At 36.0% G+C, this 21,124-nt stretch overlaps 3 protein-coding genes and 1 long non-coding RNA gene across 5 annotated transcripts; all 4 read right to left on the bottom strand.

The window, feature by feature from the left end:
- Positions 1 to 436: 436 nt before the first annotated feature.
- LOC132634146 (putative F-box/kelch-repeat protein At1g20790) lies at positions 437 to 2,642 on the bottom strand. Its single transcript, XM_060350443.1, has 2 exons — positions 1,472 to 2,642; positions 437 to 818 (listed from the first exon to the last, which is right to left on the bottom strand). The coding sequence occupies exons 1-2, from the start codon at positions 2,301 to 2,303 to the stop codon at positions 742 to 744; spliced, it is 909 nt and encodes a 302-aa protein (XP_060206426.1). The 5' UTR covers positions 2,304 to 2,642; the 3' UTR covers positions 437 to 741.
- A 784-nt stretch (positions 2,643 to 3,426) lies between these two features.
- Positions 3,427 to 6,406, bottom strand: LOC132634145 (uncharacterized). Its single transcript, XR_009580057.1, has 2 exons — positions 6,134 to 6,406; positions 3,427 to 4,949 (listed from the first exon to the last, which is right to left on the bottom strand). It is a non-coding gene; the product is annotated as an uncharacterized LOC132634145 (long non-coding RNA).
- A 2,771-nt stretch (positions 6,407 to 9,177) lies between these two features.
- LOC132632386 (uncharacterized) lies at positions 9,178 to 12,653 on the bottom strand. Its single transcript, XM_060348300.1, has 4 exons — positions 11,902 to 12,653; positions 10,829 to 11,053; positions 10,239 to 10,622; positions 9,178 to 10,108 (listed from the first exon to the last, which is right to left on the bottom strand). Exons 1-4 carry the CDS (start codon positions 12,490 to 12,492, stop codon positions 9,632 to 9,634), a joined length of 1,677 nt encoding a protein of 558 aa, XP_060204283.1. The 5' UTR covers positions 12,493 to 12,653; the 3' UTR covers positions 9,178 to 9,631.
- A 1,543-nt stretch (positions 12,654 to 14,196) lies between these two features.
- Positions 14,197 to 20,276, bottom strand: LOC132632385 (TITAN-like protein). Of its 2 annotated transcripts, none has more exons than XM_060348298.1 (7): positions 19,866 to 20,276; positions 19,649 to 19,775; positions 18,719 to 19,028; positions 18,554 to 18,618; positions 16,516 to 16,597; positions 15,922 to 16,343; positions 14,197 to 14,685 (listed from the first exon to the last, which is right to left on the bottom strand). In XM_060348298.1, exons 1-7 carry the CDS (start codon positions 20,117 to 20,119, stop codon positions 14,653 to 14,655), a joined length of 1,293 nt encoding a protein of 430 aa, XP_060204281.1. In that variant the 5' UTR covers positions 20,120 to 20,276; the 3' UTR covers positions 14,197 to 14,652. The 2 variants fall into 2 exon arrangements, with proteins under 2 accessions (XP_060204281.1, XP_060204282.1); XM_060348299.1 differs by having other exon boundaries at positions 16,552 to 16,597; positions 19,866 to 20,275.
- Between the last annotated feature and the right edge of the window lie 848 nt (positions 20,277 to 21,124).

The raw sequence follows: 21,124 nt of genomic DNA, 5'->3' as shown, positions 1-21,124 counted from the left end.
GGTCGGGTCAAATGATTTAATGGACTCGGTCGATTTTTCTTTTGGGCTGGGTATTAAAATGAATGGGCTGGTAATTATTTTAAGTGATACTGGGCTAGTCCGAAAAATAATGTTGTCGATTGGGCTTTGATTTGGGCCAGATGAATTAAAAATATGAGTTGAGTGAAAGAAACAGTTTGACTTCTAAATTTAAGTAAAAGTCCCATTTTAATTAACTATATACTAAGTGTGCTAAAATATAAAATATGTAATTATTAGTGCTCAGGTAATAAAATCATATGACGTTGTAATAGTCGTGCAATAATATTTTGAAAACAAATAAACGCTATCATTTAATTGTGCGAAATAAATGTGATGTGTATGCATAAGGTGGTAAAATGCTGAAACGCAAATTATGATAATACTGGTAATAATAATGATAACAAAAAATAAAAATAATAATAATAATAATAATAATAATAATAATAATGGTAGTAGTAACGGTAGTAAAAGATAATGACAGAATAATGAAATGTCGGTATTAATAAAAGCTAATAATTATAGTAAAAAATGCAAATAATTATTTTTTAAAGTTGCCAAAATATTAGAAGCGAAAAATAGATATTTCGGAGGAAAGGTGGGACAAAATTGGGTGTCAACAAATAGCAATTTTCTAAAGAATACTCATAAATTAAGTCATCACGAGGGTCTTGAACAGAAAATAATCATGGTGAAGATAGTGATGGGCAGAAGCCACGTCTATTACAATATTTCTTCATCTGATTCTTCTTCTTCTTCTGAAGAACTTTCGTCGTCTTCTTCTTCAACTGTGGAAACACCTGGACGAGGTTATATACAAAATTTGAGAATGATTAGAAGTGACTAAAACTTATTTCAAGTAAAAAGATAAAATCTAGAAAACGCCTCTATGACATGTGTCTATATATCGCGTGAAAATTTGGCAGTAATGTGAAAATTCGTATTCATGAAGTCGGTATATGAGTATCACGTGGTTGTAACTTCTTCTAAGTAGTAATAAATTAAAGTTTGTAATGGAAGAATTGGACTAAATTCTACTGGATATTTCAAATAATATCACTTTCTAAAAGCATTTTATAAGTTGTTAATATGAAAGCCAGTCTTTCTTCAGAAGGAGGTGACACGTCATTAAATTGGAACTGAAACTGGAAGGCTGATAACAAAAAGACTTTAAATTTGTTCACTTTTGTATTTGTCTTGTGACCATTTTCTAATTCAACCTAGTTGTAAGTTTTAACTCACATGTCTGAAGTAGAAAAAATCTCGACACCACAAAGAAGGCACAGAATATCTCTATGAAACTCCGGATTTTCTCAATTGAGGTGATACTGGAGAAAATGTTTTGAAAATAGAAGACAATAATTTTGAAAGGAATAGCTAATCATGACCGTCAGCGTCAGTTAAGACATCACAAGAACTAACAAAATAAAATTGAACTGAAACTAACTGGTACCTTCGGTAATATATCTTCTGATCTGATCTATCTTTGCAGTGATATATGAGAAATGATGACTGTTTACAATTTCCGAGGGCGTTGCGTGAACGCTGGCTAATGTTGGTTGGAAGGAATGCAGGGGATAATCAACTAGGCCCAACCCTGCAGCTTTCCTAACCCAATTGATCTCAGTATCATACTCGTAAAGATCATGATAAATTGACAGGGGACCTTTTACTGCAAAAAACACCTGTTTGTTGTCAATCATGATTGGAAAGCCATTAATAAAGCCATCCGGACCCGGAAGGAAGTTGTCCAGAGGGTGGAAAACGTTCCAACTGCTGCTTGCATCCTCATAAGCAGCAATGACAATGGACTTCTTGAATATGCAAACAAGTGTAAGTGAACCTTGAGCTACTCCTAACCACATATCACGACCTGTCAAAAGTTTACCGTAGATGATACCAAAATCATCAATAAACTCTGGACGGTCAAGAATTATACCCTCTTCTCTATTTGTATCAAAAGCTATAACACTACCGTCACTTCTGAGCCAATACAGAGAACCGCGCCAGTAAACAGGTCGACTACCGACGGCCAAATCACTGAAAGTATTGCTTTTCAGTGGGATTTCATGCCACAAGCCAGATCGCACTGATGAAAGTACGTGAAATTTGTAAAACAAATTGGAATTTTCAACCATCTTACTGATGGTTACCAATTTATAGTGGTCTGAACTATGATAATAAACAGCTAGGCCTGGTTCACCAATCATCATAAAAGTTGTAGGCTCGGGGTACGGTATCAATCGGTGAGCTCCAGTTATCGGATTGAAAACACAGTAAACCATAATTTCATCAAAGTATTAGACCCTTGCATGAAGCTAAAAGTTCAATGTCATAGGGCAAAGTCGTCACACCATGAGTGATTGGGATTGGGTTTAAGGATAGTTTGTGGAAATATCTGAATAAACCATTTGATGTAAAGATGAGTTGTGTAGAACAATCCATTTCATGTTGGAGCGAAGATTGGGAAAACCCAGGATCAGAAATGCATCTATTAAAATCCTTGTTTAAAACTTTACATTGAACTGCATACTTCAAGGGCAAGCGGGAGGTGATCTCCCGAATTATATCATCCTTCACTTCCGTACACACTAATGTGTTGTTGTGTTCCTCTGCTCCGTTGCCGTTTCTCATGCCCTCAATTCGTTCTGTTTTAATCTTTTCGGAGACTGGAAAGGAAGACATAATATGTTTAACTTAAAACGAGTCACTGTTTTTGTTGGTCTTTAAACAAAAAAAAAAAAATCCTTTAAAGGGGAAATCTCCAAAGTGATTCGAAAGATCCGTATGAACAATCAATGAACTAGATATGTTGGTTCTTAATGAATCTTACCCACTAAGGAATCAAAACAACAATTATTACTTGCTGGGCCGGAGGGTAGACAAGCAAGTAGAGCCAAGGAAAGAGGGAACCCCGTAATAGAGCAGCCGACTAGAAGTAGAAGGTTGATGGCCTGAGAGAAGGCGGCCTCTCTGGGAAAAGATGACCTAATTTCTCTTCTTCCTTTTAGATTTCAACTTTTCTTTTTTCAGAGGTCCAGAAGGCTAAAAGGTGGGGGAGAACATGCCAGACCTCTCTAATCAACATGGACAGTGGACACATAAAGAATTCTCGGCGTCGAGAGAGATTTAAATATTCCGTAAGTAACTCAGTGAGTGCTTTCTAAGAAGGGCTTGGAAGAAGGAAATGAAATAGGAACAACCACGTTGGTTGTAAAGTAATTTATATTGGTCAAAATTATTATATCAAGATTAAAAGCATAATCCAACAAAAAAAATCTTGTATTACGACAATCATACCTTGGTATACTCAAGCTGGATTGGGATTGTCACGACCCAGCCCCGTGGGCCGCGACTGGTGCCCTACTTGGGCACCCAAACGGACATACAAACTAAATCATCATAGCAAAGCTTAACACGGATTTCATATCCATCATTTTTAAACAGAGTTGGGAACAAATATTATCTTGCGCGATTGCGCGTACAAAACATCATATCAGAATCAAAAGAGGCGGCGGAATATACATCGCCGAACATATGCACATATCTCAAAAAGCCGGCAAGGCTATCGAATGTATCAAAAGCCGACAAGGCTATCAAATGTATCAAAAGCCGACAAGGCTATCAAATGGCACAACGGCCCAAAACATATACAAATGCACGCCGACAAGGCTGCCATAGCGAATAGGATCATACAAACACATCTGAACAGAAGTAGGCACACACACCCACAAATACGTCTACAGACCTCTAAACAGACCAACAGAAACATATGGCAGAACAGGGCCCCGCCGTACCCCTGAACAAATATATATGCATACTCGGCGAACAAATATATATACCAACATATATGCTCTAAAATGAGAAGAGCACTCCAAACAGCAGAAGGGGATGTCCTAAACTGGTGAATCACCAAACTGTGCGTCTGTACCTGCGGGCATGAAACACAGCCCCCCGAAGAAAGGAGGTCAGTACGAAATATGTACTGAGTATGCAAAGCAGAAAATACAGAAACAAATCTGAGGCATAAACGAAATAGTAGTACAGAACATAAGTATAAATCCAACATGTCAAAATGTTTACTTTCAAAATATAAGTCATGCATAAGGTACAGAAGAATATGGTCGCCCGCCCGTCGATGGCGCCATAACACAGCATAACACCAGAATGTTTCAAATCTCCGTATCCCCGTCACATATCACATCACAACATAACGCCATACACAGCATAACACCAAATATATGTGAAACCCGACCCTCTTTTGCGAGTAGCTCGGTGAACCATAAACACAGCATAACTCCGGAGTATATCAAAGTGCGCACGATAACAAAACCGGCCCGGGAACCGGCGAAAGATATAACAGAACGCACGAGCAGAGTCATGAGTAACCATATGCATAAAATCATTATCATAGACTCAAATATAAATAAATGACCATACTTGAAATTCGAAATGATAATCATACCAAATTCTTTCAAAAGTCGTCCGAATTACATAAAGGAAAGTCGCGGGACCCACAGATGGGTATTGACCCGAGTCGGGCCCGCCTATGGAAAATATACTCATTATATGCCATATAAACTTCTACAAAAATATTGAAGCAATCCGAGCCTTTCTGTGAAAGATATGGCGTTCACAAATTACGAAATTCTTTAAAGTGAAACCTTTTTATGCAAAGTTCGGAAAGCGATTATTTCAAAGACGTAATGGTTCATACTTTTATCAAATCAAACATAAGAGTGCCAAGGAATATATATAGATCATATCATGCTCGGATTTCGAATCATAGGATTTTCCTAAAGGCTCGTAATCTAGCCTATCCAAAACTAAGGCATGCCAAAAGAAAGAAAGATTGCTTTACATACCTCGTACGCGCTCCAAGTTTGCCCAACTAAAGTTAATCCCAACCTACGCCTCGGGCTCCCCAAGGCCTATGAATACGCCAACGAATATCAAACATTAGCCATAGGTATTTAAGCCATTTATTCCAAACTAATTCTAAATTCTACAGAAATTTGGGCAGCATTTCCCCTGTAAATAGGCCAACCCGAGAATTTAACTCGTCCAAAATCAACAACAACAACCACAATAACCAACCTAGTAACATTGATAACCAATTCGAAAGGCAAAATAATAATAGTAACTCTCTTTTACATCATTCAACAACTTTCATAAATTCAACTCGACGACTTACCTTCAAGCCAACATCGATGCTTATATATTTAAATACTAACCCGAATCCATACCAACAATACTTAAAGACATTCTAAGCAATTCATACAACATTTCCAACAATCCAAAAAATTTCCCTTCCTTTCCACATAATGTAACTCTTCCATTCTAACTTCACACCATCTAACTAATATCAACATTTTTCCATATTCATTAACTAACTCAAGATTACCCAAACATATTTCAATAACATTTTAAACAATATCCAAGGATTCGAACCATTCCGCCCATTTCCATATTCCATTCGAAACTTCTACAATTGCAACGAAACTACCAAATCGCATTGTTTTCTTCCAAATTCATTAATAACAACCATAGTTCACATTTAGCATCTTACTTTCATAATTGCATAAAAATTATATAAAAATCACATAATTTCTCATAACAACATACAACCAATTTCAACACCAACTCATCTCGTTAACCCTTTATCTACGTCATCAATGTCACAACGACACCTCTAACAAGCTAAATAAATTTTAATTCACCATTCTCTTTCATTACTATGGCTCACGGCCACACTCCTCTTCACACACCCACACGACCTCTATAAAGTTTCTAACCATTAAATTCCTTCATTCTCATCACATAACCCATGATAACAACAACAATAATCATATGAACATAATCATACCCTCAATCCTTTCAATTTAGCAAGGATAGCAATATGTCCATAAAACAACACAACTTTAAATTTAACCATTTAATTCCTACATAATGCTACTAAAATCAATTCCTCATTCTTACTCAAAACACCCCCCTTACACGACTCAATTTATAATTCAACATCAACATACATAACCCGTTTGTATTCAACACACACCTACCAAGCTATACAAGTTTAAACTACCTCCAAAACATGTAGAAAAGAATTAAATCTTACCTTAGAGACAAGCTCTAATTTTTCACCATGAAATATCTTCAAGAAAGCCATGGCCGTGAGTTGCCATGGCTACCATGAGCTCCATCTTTTTCCTCCTCTTGATCTTCAAATCTCTCCAATTAATTGTGTAGAAGGGGGCAAAAATGGACTGGCCGTGAACAGTGCCCGTGAACAGTGGCGGCGTGAACAGTAGCCGCCGTGAACAGTGGCGGCCCTGACCTTCTCTCTCTTTAGCTAGGTTTTCTTGTAATGTTGAAGGTGGAAAATGAGCTCTTGCTCATCAGATTTTTTCCTTATATAGGCAGCCCTTAAGAGTGACAAGTGTCCCACTCAAGGCTTGAACCAATTAAATTTGGCCACATGTCTTGGTGGGGCCCACTTAGTGCACTAATGACTTGTTTAGTGAAAAATTAAATTTTAACCCCCACTTAATAATCTAATCATGGCAAATTAATCCTAACTTTCCATTAATATTTTTACACTAAGTAAAATTCATAAGCAATTCATTTTCTAATAGAGACCGAAAATTAAAGATTTCTGTTTCGTGCCCGAAAATGATCCCGTCTTTAACTTGAGTCGATTCTCTTGCGAATAACTCGACGTATAAAATTACGGGATATAACAGGGATCTTCTGTGCACAAACTAAACTTTATGCACCAAATTATCCACTATATTAATAAAGGGACACACCAACAAAACAACTCATTTAATACGTATCTTTATTGAATCGAATAAACATTTGTTTCATAGTAAAGACTATATCTAAACTCAAGATTAATAGTAATTAATGAGTGTGCTAGTTTGCTTTGGAAAAATGAATCAAGAAAGTTTCTTGTTTTGCTGCAGACAAACACTTCTTTTGGTCTTTACAATTTCCATTATGGTAAAATTTTCAAGTCCTGACAGAGCTTAGTGAAGCATTGCATTGAAAAGTATTGTTGTTATATATGTGGCTTCAATCGTCTTCATCTGTTTTCCGTTTCCAGAAATCTGTCTTTGATCAGTGCTAACTATCCAACATAATGATGTTACAACATATTGAAAAAGAAAGTAATGGTGGAACAGTAGAAAATAGCGAGCTTTGCAGCAGGGAATAAACCAAAGATTGACCAAAGAAAGAAGCTCTTTATAAAAATTCATTCGTCTTCTTTTGTTAGTTTATTTATTCACAATGAGAAACCTATACAAACAGGAAAAATAAGATTGGCAAAAACCTATCTGGGCAAATGCAATAACCTTATCTGTAAATCAAGTTTGAGATGCAAATGTGAATTTTGTAGTTACTGTTGTGCCTATGAGCTCAACTCAAGTATGAGATGAGAAAAAGATTGAATGGATGAGATTTTAACATCTATAAAACGTGATTAATTAAGAGAATTTTAGCTTTTTGTTTTGAAAGCATTTGCAACTGCATTGTTTAGCCTCAGATGATGACATTTCTTATCACCCTCTCTTTTCCAGAATGCTTACTAATAAACCAAAAAAAAAAAAAACATTAAGAATAACTCGACAAGATTGTCATACTAAATTTAATTATTTATTTTGCAACCAAATTTATGTATTCGTTGCCATCATCACTTTTGGGAAGATGGTTTTTGAAGCAAAACTCCTTCAATTTCATACATCATCTGATGAATAAGGCTAGAGTAGTATTGTTCGGGTTGTTGTGACAAATTCACGGTTTCTTTATGTAGTTCACCCATCTTTAACGATTAATGACATGATTTTTTTTATAACAGTGGTGTTTGGGGGATACCAGTTACCTCCCATCAGTACGAGTACCGGGTAACTTTAGTTCCAGGACTTGGACAATCCTGGGTGTCCCATCAGTTATCCATATATACAGTGCAATCTAAGTTCTCGACAATTAGACCAAGTGCTGAGAGCGTTCACTGAATATCTATAAAGAACTTCACTTCCACTTACAAACCACTCACAAATACATTTTTTTTTTAATTTACCAGGTTGAATCCTGGTGGTGATGTATTTATTTAAGGATAACACAAAAGCCGGGGGGAACTTAGACCAAAACCCCATGTATACATCACAGATTGCAATGCAATCATCAAGGGAAAGTTTACACTAAATGCAGAACTTTCCTTTAGAGATATAGGCTATACAATTAGCTAACAAAAAAATTGGCTTTGTCATACTTTATCCTAATGCTAGGGACCTGCCTCTTGTCCAGAAGAAATGATCCTTTAGCACCAGTAGGCAACTGTTCAAAATTGCTAGACTTCTTGTTCATTCAAGGTTGTGGCAAGTTTAGCTAGGTGATCAGCCACCCTGTCGGCTTCTCTATAGCAGTGTGAGAAAGTAATATCAGTATTGTTAGTCGAATCAGTTATATCCTCTACAATGGTCTTCAGGTTGAGATTTGTAGAGGCCTTGTTCTTCAGCATATCCACAATAAGCATATAATCCATTTTGATAATGCAATGTTAATACCTACTGTTCTTGCACCATTGCTCAGCAAAAAATGCACCGAATGCTTCAGCTACATTATGATCTCGGCAATGAGCTGGTGCAGCAAAAGCAAAAAGCATGTTTCCAAAGCAATCCCTAGCTATGTCACCAATGCCTGCTTTCCCATTTCCTCTCAAGAAGCTTCCATCTGTGTTGATTTTAATCCAGCCACTACAAGGCAAGTTCCAAGTCACAACCTTAGTGATTGTTCTGTGCCTCATCTTTTCAACTGTCTCACACAGTTGTGCCCATTGTAGATTCAGTTTGTGCATTGGGTAGGCCTTATCCATAGCAGCTTTGATTAACCATTGACACTGTTGTTCCATACTTCTTGTGTAGAACCTTGTTTGTGTTACATACCTACAAGAGCATCTTGTGGTCCATAGTACCCAGCATATCACAGTAGGTATGATGTGGGGGAAAAACACACAAGGAAACAACTAATTTCCCAAAAAAAAAAAATCAGAAAACTCTCTCCGAGCGTCATCCAGACAGCTTCCTGCGCAAAAGAAACATATATACACAGCATTGGTGTTTTTAACTTATACATCCAGCAATCAACAATAAAAACCTCATGAGCAACATCAATTTCACATGTGCATTAGAGGCAGAAATCTCTTCAAAAAATGTTTTTAATGCTTACAGATGTTTTAATGCTTGTACTGCTCCAAATACTTCAGAAGATATGCACATGCGCAAGTTGCAGATGTGTAAGTGATTCCAAAAGGTAGAAATTCAAACTTATAACATACCTCAATTAATGCACAAAGATGATAATTATCCGTAAATTTAACCCACCACCCAATCTTTTACCTACCAAAAAAAAAAAAAAAAAGGAGAGAATTGTCAAGATCTGAATGCGGATGCCAGACATCATCCACCAGATGGACCTGGTATAAGCTTATAATCTTTTCTTTCTCGCACCATTTCTCACACGAGGACTGAGGTATCAATCTTCTTTGAGCAAACATTCCCCCTGGAAACACAACAACCACCTCTTCAAAATCAACATCCACGCAGTACAAGCCGCCCTAGCTAGCTTGGAAGTCCAGGAATAGTCGCAACTTCTGCGAAAGGAGCTCCCGAGTTCCATACAGTGGCTTATTACTGATGACCCAATCTTTCTCAAGTAGTCCTGCCTTGGCACTATGCGACATCTCATCGTAAAAAGTGGAGACAATACCATAGATGGAAGTCCTCAGGATATCAGCCATTGAATATGCTTTTGCATAAAAAGGGGCTCCTTTTCTTTTTCCTGCAAAGCCTGCTGCTGAATCTCTCCTTCCTGAGTTTAATGCAGCCCACTTAATACCAGCAGGATCCATTAAAGTATTTGACGAATGTAAGTTGGTTTTCTTGCCCATCAGAGCTTCAACAGCTAATAAACTGGATAGCAATGTTGAGATAACAGTAGCATTGCTCCCTGAAAGTTGAGCAACGCCAAATCTATCCTCCTTGTGTGAATGCACGGTTAGTGAAGCCACAATGCGGGCACACCAAGCTAGTAGCTGCATGCAGTTTAAATCTCTGTTTAGCATTTCATTTAAAATAAGTTGTATAGTCTCAGTTGCATATATTAAAGAATGCTATCAATCACTGTGCTTAATAACATTCTTTCATGTAAAAATAGTGATTTACCTGAAAGTCATCAAATGATTCATAAACCTTTGAATCGGCAAGCTGTTCATTTGGAGAACGCAACTGATGAGACAGTTGCAAGGAGTTATCAACTGGAGAGCTTTCCAAAACTTCACTCAGCTTTCTTGTGAATTGTTCAACGGGGGTCAAGCACACAGAAATGACTCTTTTGTAAGTCTCACCACTTTCCTCAAAGAAGGCAGCTCGGCGCCAAGGGTCAACATTACCTTCGCATACCATACAAAGGTCAAGGTATGCAAGATACTGCAAAAGAGATTTGGGTATGCTCTCCTCCAATGCGGCAAGAAGAGGTTCACTTGGATTTGTTTCAGCAGCTGCAGAACCTTTTGGAGGAGCAAAGACGGACCGCTTTGTGTGTAACACCTAAATAGTCAAAGTAACATCGCTTTTGGTATTTATGCTATTTCCAGATGCTACTTAAAAGAATAACCAGCTTCAACATATACATCTAATGAGAGCCTAACTTTTTTTTTTGTGTGTGTGTGTGGGTGCGTGTGTGTATGAGTGTGTGGGTGTGTGTTTGGGGGGGTGGGGGGAGGGGTGTGTGCTAGAGAGAGAGAGAGACTGACCTGGTGTAAATGATGGCATAATTCCCAGCAAAGAATCACCACAAAACTTCCAATATAGAAGAGTATTTGCTCAGTGATAAAGTTTCCTACTGGAAGTTGACCCTTAAACTCATAAGGTAGAACAAATGCAAGGAGAGCTGAAAACACATAACCGGCAGCGGAAAGCTTTAGAGCTTTCCCAACAGCTAAAGGTAACCCCATCTTAAAGCTGAAAAAGGGAGGACGCTGTTGACATGGAACTTTGTGTCAGTGTCTCTGATTGCCGAAAAAATACCACTATTCACTACATCAAACTAAATGTTACATGATAGGAAGTGGATATTTAATGAGACTGGAAGTAACCAAAGAAAAGTCAAATTCTTAGAATCATAGCAATGAGAGAAACCACAAATGGAGTTGAAAACTCTCAACTAACAGTTCCAGTAAGCATAAACAATTGGGTGCTTTCATACAGAATAACAGACACGCAAGAACTAAGCATCCCCTTGCCAAAAGAAATACTAACTTAACGCCCCCCCAAAAAACTGTGTATAAAACAACGCTTATTCTTTGATACTATAAATAATTAAATCAAGCGGGAAAAAAAAAAACATTAACGTATCATGAACAGAGTAATTCTGAAAGGACTGACATCACATGACAAAATAATTCAGTTCACCACTTCCGCATCAAATAACAGAAATTGATAGAGAATGTAAGGATTTAGTTTTCTCTTGAATCAATGCCCCAATTAACAAGATGAGTCTATAGATGAAGCAAACCAAGCAACTACAAAAATAATATGCCATATAAATTGTTTGTATATGAACTACTGACTACTGTCTTTACATTTTTCTACCAGACTAATAACTTCTCTAGTCTATTATAAGAACGTGATAAGGAACCAAAGTGCAAGCAAATTTTAAAGCAAACTGATTTGAGTTTAAAAAGCTAAAACTAGGAAATTTATCAGTTAAGAGTCAATTCAAAAAGAAAAGCATATCGAAGATCACAATTCACGACACTTGCTATACAAATCTCACATTATGCAATCACAGAGAACTAAAATTGATATATATCATCCACTTTTATACCTGTATGATGGGAAACTGCAAAACCCAGCGCTTCTTATACACATAATGAACTCCATAAAACAACCCAATCTGCAAACCCCAAAACCCTAATTTCCCAATAACCAACCTTGTCGGTTTCAATTGATCGAAAACATGACAGCTCCAACACAAGCTAATCACAGACAAAGACCCTGATACAGCACAAACAGCCACAAACAGCACGAAACTAATGGAAGCCCTAGCTCGGGCCCGAAAATCAGTGGACAACAACGGCTGTGTGTTAGAAATGGGAACGAGTATTAGCTTAGCAGTAGTGAGGAAAAGTTGTAAAGGGGAAGCAGCGTGTTGAGGTTGAGGAGAAGAGACGATGAAAAGGGAAGTGGAGAATAGGAGGAGGGAGAAGTGGAAAGTTAGGAAAGAGAGGAGAGTGAGAAATGAGGGTTTGAAAGGGGTTTGAGTGAAGAGAGAGAGGAGTAGGGTTTTGGTAAAGAAGAAGATGGATGTGGATTGAAGTGCTTGCCAGATTAAGAACCCTAGGAAGCGGTGTTTGATGATTTTAGTGCCGCTGTTTTTGTCTTTGAATAAGGATCTTTCTACTATGGATATCAGCATTTTTTTTCCGGCGGTGAGGGGAGTGGTTTAGGGGTTTACTGCGTTTGTTACCAATGGTGGCGATGAGTTCTGAAAACACTTAGGCGGGAACTTAAGCGGCGCCGTTCGTGTGAATAGTTTTGTTTTTCTTTAATTGCGAAAAAAAAAAAAAAGACTTCTCCTATAAGCTTACTATGTTTTGAATTGGAGTATTATTTTTTTGGGTCTTAGGATATGATTTTAAGAAGAATATTTGCAAATACATTTCTGTGAGTATTTAGAGATGAGGTTATTTTGAAGTGAAAAGAATACATTTTGACCATTGAATTTGACCACTATTTCGTGAGTGTTTTTCTCTGCATGGGTATCAAATGACTCTTCCGACCAGTGTTATTTTATATAGAACCTGATATTTTTTTCTGCGTACAGTAATGTAGGCCCAATACATCAAGGATACGTAGACGTTCGGATCGTCATTTTAGGTGTTGAAAAGGTGACCGAAGTAAGTTTTGTTTGAAAAAACTTAGTGTTTGACTGTAAAGTTACTTTAGTCAACTTTATATGTCGAGAAAATTAGTCAGCTTTATTTTCAAAAATTGAAACCGCAGAAGTGAAATTGACATTCACAGCTACATTACCCCGAGATTTTTACGTTAAAATCTATTGCGTATCATCATCTTATAAGTAAATAAAACTGAAAATTTCACGCCAATTTGGGGGAAAATTGAAATTGAATGGGATAAAAGCTGTTTTTTTTTAAAATCGGCTCGGCCTGTCCGCATAGATCTCGAAAAAATACACAAGTTCAAAAAAAAAACGCGTAAAACGGACGTCCGAGCGCAAAGTTATGACCATCTAAAATTTAATGACTTTACAACTAGTTTTTCTCCCTATATTTTTTAGAATAATATTTATATTCAAAATAAAGTTATGTCTTGACTTTACAATTTTTTTTTTTTGTTTATTAAAAAATGAAATAAGATTTTATTTTTATTTCGTTCATCTAAAAACGAAATATGAAAATAATATTTTTTGTATTTTTGTATTTCATTTATATAAAAAAATAGGAAAATAATGAAATAGGATAAATATATATATATTTTTTTTGTATTTCATTTATATAAAAACGAAATTGGAAAATATTATTTTTTTATATAAATATATATTTTGTTGGTATATAAACGAAAAAAAATAATTATTTTCCTATTTCGTTTTTATATAAACGAAATACAAAAATACAAAAAAAATTATTTTCATATTTCGTTTTTTAATAAATGAAATACAATTTTTTTTTTTTACTATTTCGTAGATATACCAACGAAATGCAAAATATATATATATATATATATAATTTCGTTTTTATATGAACGAAATTTTTTTTTTTATTCTATTTCGTTTTTTAATTCACGAAATTCAAAAAAAAAAACACATATTTCTTTGATTAATTCACGAAATGCAAAAAAAAAAAAAAATTGTTGCATTTCATTGATTAACTCACGAAATGCAAAAAAAAAAAAAAAAATTGTTGCATTTCGTTGATTAACTCACGAAATGCAACAAAAAATTCCGGCTATGAACAGTGCGTTGTGTGGGTATTTTGTTGGATAACCAACGAAATACCCATTGTGATATAAAAAAAAAAAAGGCAGCCTATTTTGGTCTAGTAGCTGCAAAAATAAGTCATTTTAGCTCCGGACTCAAAGAACCTTCGTGATATTAATAATATGTACTGGAAGGTAGGCTGCAATTGAGTAAGAGGAAACTATCAAAATCAGAAGTGTCACCTTCAATATTCATCCGCAATTATTTACAAGCACGAGACCTTCAAGCCAAAAAAACAAAAACAAAAAAATAGGAATATAAGTGGAGCTTTGAGCCAATTAAAGGCGAGCTAATACAAGAAAATAGGAATACATCATGTGGGCGCTAACACCTTTGCCGAACAATTTCAGAGAACCAACACAAAAGACCTAACAGCTCCTCAAGAAAAATTAACATAACAAACAATCTACAGTTTTTAATAACTTGACCATGAAAGCTTACTATAATCTAGTTGCCCCAACTTCATACCAAATGGGAAAACCTAACGAGTATCAAATATGATAGTTGCTGGGGAGAGAAAATCAAGAAGAATGTACAGATGAATTTTCATAATTTGGTCACCATACGGAAGTTGTTAGGTCAGTCAAGCTCATCATCAACAGGATCTTTGCGCTGCAATGATTAATAAAAAAGATCAGTCATACGAATGCCATAAACAGAACACTTATGATTATGCAAAGTAAGAATCAATATGGTCTAGTTTCAATGAACGCTCTATCTATATGAAGTAGATAAACCATCTACTCAGAAAGAGAAACAAGGCTACTGCCTTAACATATACAAGGGAACGTCTCATCAAAGCATATCAGAATAAATGGTTGCTCGGGGAACACTGCTCTGACAAGGTCACCAAAGAAAAACCAACTACCACTACATTGCGATCAAGAATTTAGACATCTAAAAAGCATAGAATTGAGAAAGCCTTCTTTCGGAGATTAGGTCAAGAGTCAGAGAACTGAGAAAGCCAACAACATCATCATACCCAGTGTGATCCCATAAGTGGGGTTTGGGGAGAGTAGGATATACGCAGACCTCACCCTACCTTTATGGGGTAGAGAGGTTGTTTCCGATAAACCCTCGGCTCAATAAGAGAGCTGAGAAACCCCTTATCACTAAATCATTTGTCTGTCCCCTTCTTTTTCACAATGTTTCACAAGGGACGGAGCTAAAGGAGTTTGACTTGCATATTGCTCCATCGATCCCTTAAAATATTACCTAACTTGACTTGTGCAGTACTGCAGTGAAGTAATACATTTAAATAGTTTAATATGTTAAATTTGATAGAGAATGTTTAGCATATTGTTAAATTTGATAGAGAAACGTTTAGCATATTAGTTTGAAATGTGAAATTAAGGGGTAACGGTTGGTAAGTTGTTAGCAGAAGTTAGAAATAGTTTAATAACATTACTCTTTATTGGTTTAAAAATTGTCAGAGTATGAAAGACTTCCCATGTAGAAGTCAAGTTTTTTGAATCAGAAACGAAAGTAGGTCAGTTTTACTGTGATGGAAGTAACTAATTGAGACTCTCGTTAATAGAATAACAAGGTAGCTGCAGAAAAGTCAGCTTGAAAGAAGATATACATCACGGCATTGTTAAAACCTAGATAGCTAATTGAATCTGAATACTTGAAATTTGTGACGAAGTTGCAGAGTTATCGCCTCATGAATGTTCAAAGAAGTTCAGCATATTAAACACTTGAGCAAAGTTACAATTTACGGCCACATATACTATTGCAGCTTTCCGCATACAAGACTAGGCTAGAGGGATTTTTTGGTGATGCTAAAGAGCTAGCTAGAGGAATTTATTGGGTTCAAGCAAATGACTATATGCTGACGTAGTAGCTTACCTTTCTCTTGCTGACATAAGGTTGTAACTGCACCATACTCTCGGACTGACTTTCAACCTTGGCAGATTTGTGATTCTCCAGCTGAAATGCTTTTCTAGATTCCTTCCTAGTACCTGATTGCCAAATTCTGCCAAAATTGGGGAGCCAATTCACATCAAAAGTGTTAGCCACACGCTCCCCTTTACTCTCCAACTCCAGCTCAACTTTTCTTCTCTCTGCCCAAGCAGCACCAACCCGATTTGGGTTTAGTTTCGACTTCTTCTGATTGGAAAGGGGAAGAAGGTCACTCCGTCCAGGATTTGATGTAAAATCTAGCTGACTTTGTTCAGTCGCATTGAACCACGGGGGAGGTGCTCCAGAATGAACATTACCAAGGGAACTTTCTTGAAATGTTAAAGATATCTGTGTAATGTTTGGTGGACCTGAAGAAGAAGAAGAAATTTCCATTCTTCAACTGTAAGAATAGGTGAAGACAAACAAACAAGAGAGAAGAAACACCACAACAACCAACCCACAAACATATTAGACGTCCATAAACATGATCTTACAACTCAGAAACACTACTGCACATATAGTCCCAACTAAAGTGCATACAATGAAAAATTACGCAGAACGTCGAGAGATCAATACCCACAGAACTTTTCTTCCCTTTCATCATTCTTCCATCCGGGGTTACCTGGCACATCAACCAGAGCGAGATTTACACAATGAGGAAAAACTTCTAAAAAAGAAAAAAAAAATGAAAACCATTTTTTTTTTTGATAAGGAGACATCCATATTGGGTAGAACCAAGAAAGCACACTATAAGCTTTAAGACCACGAAGGGAGCAGAGACAAAATAGAAAATACAATCACCAGTGATAGTATCAAGGAAATCGATCCAACACGTTGAAGAAGACAAACTATCAAACTTTGTGATACAAAAATCAATTGAAATTATAAGTTCGGCACCTCTTAATTGGCATAGTTTGTATAGACCATATATTAGCCTATAAGAAAACAAAAGAGGCTAAAAAGATTCTCTTAGAAGCTTCTGGTATAGGTGGGCAACCACATGATGTAATCAAAATTTTGGATCTAATAGCTCCTAATCAAAATCACTATTTGGATAATGTGCAAAAGATCATTTTCAGCGACCAACTACCAACCTAGAGAAACAAATTAGAAGTTAATAAATTAACAAGCAATCAGATGATTATAGCCACCTTGCTAGATGATTACCACAACTCTGCCAAATATTTATGAACTCTTTAATGTATATGCCACCGTTTGAAAAAAAGAAGACAATCAACATTTTAATAGATAAGAAGAACAAAAGCACAAGCACTATATGTGTTCCGTTGAAAATCAGATGTAAGCGAGAAAGCTCATCACTATCTGTATGAAGACCTTCCAGAAAAATTCTAAGGATAAGAGACTTCTATTGATGGAAACCCATTTCTATAACTAGAAGTGTCATGGTTCTCAATGTTCAGCCTTCAAATAAGAAGGTTAAAAGCGTGAAGTGGGCCAGAAACACAAAGATCTTGGCACACTTATATGCAGAAGTGCAAAGACAAAATAATGGAGAAAAGGAGGCTATCATACTTAGACATCTTATAGTTTTTTGTAATTGTCTTTCCTCCTGGATAAGAGAAAGCATGCAATGTTATACCAATTTTCATCCGTAAGCACTGCTTTATATACATCAAGTATTTTGGTTAACCAATATATTGCTTACTTGCATATATCTGTAGACCGTAGTCATATCAAAATTCTGATATCTATTCTTTCGACCTTACATGTTTATAAACATCTCTGCAATTTACCAATCCTATGACCAACTTTTCCCACAACTAAAGGCTATTATCACTTTTTCATAAATTCAGTCAGTAATCTCACACCAAATAAGAAAGATTCTAAACTTGTAAGTGCTCAAAAAGTCAAAGCAAAGCAAATAAAGAAAATCAGCCGTCAATTAATGCTTTAATAATTAGTGATGCTTGTAAGCACTCAAATAATAATTAATTAGCCTAGCTACGGAAGGAAAGATGGAAAATTGTCCCTGCTTGTATTTGGTGGACAGCGTGGAAGGAAAGGAATCAAAGATGCTTTGAAAACAAATGTAGCTCCGTCCAGAACTTGAAGCTGAAGTGCTTAGTTTTGTTTTATTTTTGGTGTGAACATGAATATATGGAAGATCATGAATTGTTTGTAGATGTAATAGGAACCTTGTGAACCAAAGGAATAGGAGACTGATCTATAGCATTTTGTAATTAGTCTAGACTGCATTAACTTGGTGCATTTTATTTTCTGGATATATATAACAGTTAACTTTCTCAAACAAAATAATAATAATAATAATAATAATAATAATAATAATAATAATAATAATAATAATAATTAGTGATACCACCTGTTCAGGAAAATGATGAAGAACACAAAAGGACTAATAATGATATATGTAAGAGAAAAATGATAAAGCATCAACTATGATGGTCAGAGTTCAGCAAAGAAGGACATAGGAAAAGTTAACTAGCGCATGATAGGATGTCTTACTGGTAGTGCACAATGATCTTAGTATCCGAGCTTACAACAAAAAGATAAATAACATGAAAAGTGAGTGGCAGATATGCCTGTTAAATAGACTTACAGAACCACCATTAAGACATTGGTGAGAAGTTGTTGTGGCATGAAACCCCAAGCACTTTTGGGCATCTGTGCAACAAGAGAATATCACTTTCAGTCAGTGAGCAAAACATGCAGTCAGCGAAACATCATTGTACCATATGAAAAGAGAAAACTATGAGGCACTAACTTGACAGGCCATTGGAGGAACAAGCATCTTCACTGAGTTGACCGCCCATGCACGGACCGCGCAAATTAGGGGCATTTGTAACACTACGCATTTCGTTTTCAGATATCTGTGATCTCTCATTCGTGTAATTTTGTAAAGGTACAACACTATTTGAAACACCGACGTTAAGAGCATGAATATTATCTTTTTCAAAACAATTTAGATAGTCAGAGTTCATTTTATTTTGGATATCATTAGATGGCCCAATTGACATCGAACGAGATCCTCCATCAAGAGCTCCCTTCTTCAATAGATTGCACTTCTTCTCCCACTGTACATATGAATACATGACGAATGACTTTATCAAGGTTCAGAATGATAGGAAAAAAATCTTTTAAGGTACGTAAAAAGTTTAAGATGATAGAGTATATATTCAACTTGACATGTGAGGATCAAATTCAGCAACTCTGCGAAATCCTAACATTCACCTCTCGGATCTAAATATACATAAATTTCACCTAGGAGACGACATCTCCGACAGAGAAAATCTATTGATAACGTTAATCACTAGGATATAATGAAAAACCAAAGGCACCTAGATGGGAGCAAACGACAAATACAAAACTAAAAGTGTAGGAAGAAAGCGTTTAGCATTTAAGGACAACCACCTGGTGCAATATCAGTAAAAATTCTCATATGTACAATGTATAATCTAATAAGGAACCACAATTTAAATTTTATAATAGAAATAACTTTGAAGTGCTCTATTGAAATTGGTACCCGAAGGAATGTCATCTAATTCCCATAAATTTTATCAGCTCAAATTTTATACATTTCTACTCAGCGAAAAAATTCAGCTGACTACGAGTTTCAAATTAAGGTACAGTTGTTGTAGTCAATAGTAAGCTTTGGTAATAGTAATCACAAATTTTAACATCATATTACCAGTACCTTAGCGAAGTCAGCCTCCGTAATCCGAAGAGTATCAACCTTGTCCATTCCACCACCGTACTTCCACAAAAAACCTTTCACTCTTTTCAAATGATCCGCACTAGCCAAATGCCTAATCGCATTGTCGCTATATCCAACAAAAACAAAATCTAAAAAGGAACACATAATTTAAATAATTAATCGGACAATCCGCATATTTTAATCCGCAGATACATACCTAGCGTAGAAGCTGTGGTGTTCACGAAGATCACAGTCGCAAAAGAGACACCAAAGGCGATTAAGCGAAGCGTGCTCAGGACGCAAAGGGATAGGGTTTCGAAGGAAGAAACGGATATCGGAGAGCTTTGATTGGAAGTGGGAGAGGACTGCTGCGAGGGATTTCTTGTGGTTAGGGAGGAAGTTATGGCGGCGTGCTTGGTTGTGATTGAGCTTGCAAACTAGGCAGAATTCGAACTGTTTATCCTTGCTCATGCTCTTCTTCTTCTTTGTCTTCGCGCTGTCCTTCAAGGTTGGCTGGCTTTTCTCTTCTCTCGGCCGCGGACTTGGAGCTTTTTCTTTCCACTTTTACTTAGTGGGGGCAGTTAATTGGGTTCTGGAATTTGGTTCGGATGATACCCGCCCAATTGCTAATGATCCGCAACCCCGCATTCGGTTTCCTTTTTCAGCCTACGCGGCGATTCTAAGTTAAAATCTAAGGACCCGTTTGACCACGAGAATTATTCACTTTTTTTCTCAAAAATTTTTCACTTTTTTTTCTTCCAAAAATTAGTGTTTGACCATAAAAATTTTAAATACAACTTTTTTGAAAAACAATTAAAATCTTGTTTTTCACTTTTTTCTTTTCTAGTTTGGACCGTTACTTTTGTTTTTCTGTTTTCAATCTTTACACTAAAAGTTTTTATTTTTATAAAAGGAACCCTCAAAGTGTTTATTTTACATCGACTTGGTTTAGTTCTTGTTGGATTTTATCTAGAGCACAAGTGTAAGGTGGGGTTGATGGGCCAGTGTTAACGCACTGGTTATGTTTATTAATTGTTTTGGATGGTCTTGCTAGTTTTTAAAAATTGGGGGTAAAATCATATTTCATGTATTTTAGAAAAGGTACATTTCAACAATCAAATATTATTTGCAAAAATTATGGCCAAACACAATTTCAAGTCCAACTCCAACTTCATAAATTCCAAAAAAAAAGTGAATTGTTTTTTTTTTTTTGTTTCTATGGCCAAAAGCCTACTAAGTGTCTATTTTTAGTTTAGGTATGAATTTGAATAGATATTTGAATATTAAATAATTAAGGTTGTTTGATTTCTCAAAAAATGATTACATAAAATTTATTTTTATTTAAGAACTAATAAATATAATATTTAATAAAATATTAATTCATTTAATAATATATTAATAAAATATCTTTAAAATCCAAGGTGATTTGTGATGGCAATGGCTAATGGTGGAGGTTATGGGTGTTCATTGGGAATG

This window comes from Lycium barbarum, chromosome 3 (genome assembly GCF_019175385.1).
Source record: "Lycium barbarum isolate Lr01 chromosome 3, ASM1917538v2, whole genome shotgun sequence".
In the NCBI taxonomy this organism is placed as follows: domain Eukaryota; kingdom Viridiplantae; phylum Streptophyta; class Magnoliopsida; order Solanales; family Solanaceae; genus Lycium; species Lycium barbarum.
This window is presented reverse-complemented; position numbering and strand designations above follow the sequence as displayed.

What these genes read in the sequence shown, in the direction of transcription:
- LOC132632386 (XM_060348300.1), bottom strand. Translation starts at nt 12,492, where the DNA reads ATGCTGATATCCATAGTAGAAAGATCCTTATTCAAAGACAAAAACAGC. An exon ending in TATGCCATCATTTACACCAG is followed by an intron (nt 10,623 to 10,828) that starts GTCAGTCTCTCT and finishes TTGACTATTTAG; the next exon opens with GTGTTACACACAAAGCGGTC. An exon ending in AATCATTTGATGACTTTCAG is followed by an intron (nt 10,109 to 10,238) that starts GTAAATCACTAT and finishes AACTGCATGCAG; the next exon opens with CTACTAGCTTGGTGTGCCCG.
- LOC132632385 (XM_060348298.1), bottom strand. Translation starts at nt 20,119, where the DNA reads ATGAGCAAGGATAAACAGTTCGAATTCTGCCTAGTTTGCAAGCTCAAT. An exon ending in CGGAGGCTGACTTCGCTAAG is followed by an intron (nt 19,029 to 19,648) that starts GTACTGGTAATA and finishes TCATATGTACAG; the next exon opens with TGGGAGAAGAAGTGCAATCT. An exon ending in CTTATGTCAGCAAGAGAAAG is followed by an intron (nt 14,686 to 15,921) that starts GTAAGCTACTAC and finishes TAATCATTGCAG; the next exon opens with CGCAAAGATCCTGTTGATGA.
- LOC132634146 (XM_060350443.1), bottom strand. Translation starts at nt 2,303, where the DNA reads ATGGTTTACTGTGTTTTCAATCCGATAACTGGAGCTCACCGATTGATA. An exon ending in CAGAAGATATATTACCGAAG is followed by an intron (nt 819 to 1,471) that starts GTACCAGTTAGT and finishes AACCTCGTCCAG; the next exon opens with GTGTTTCCACAGTTGAAGAA.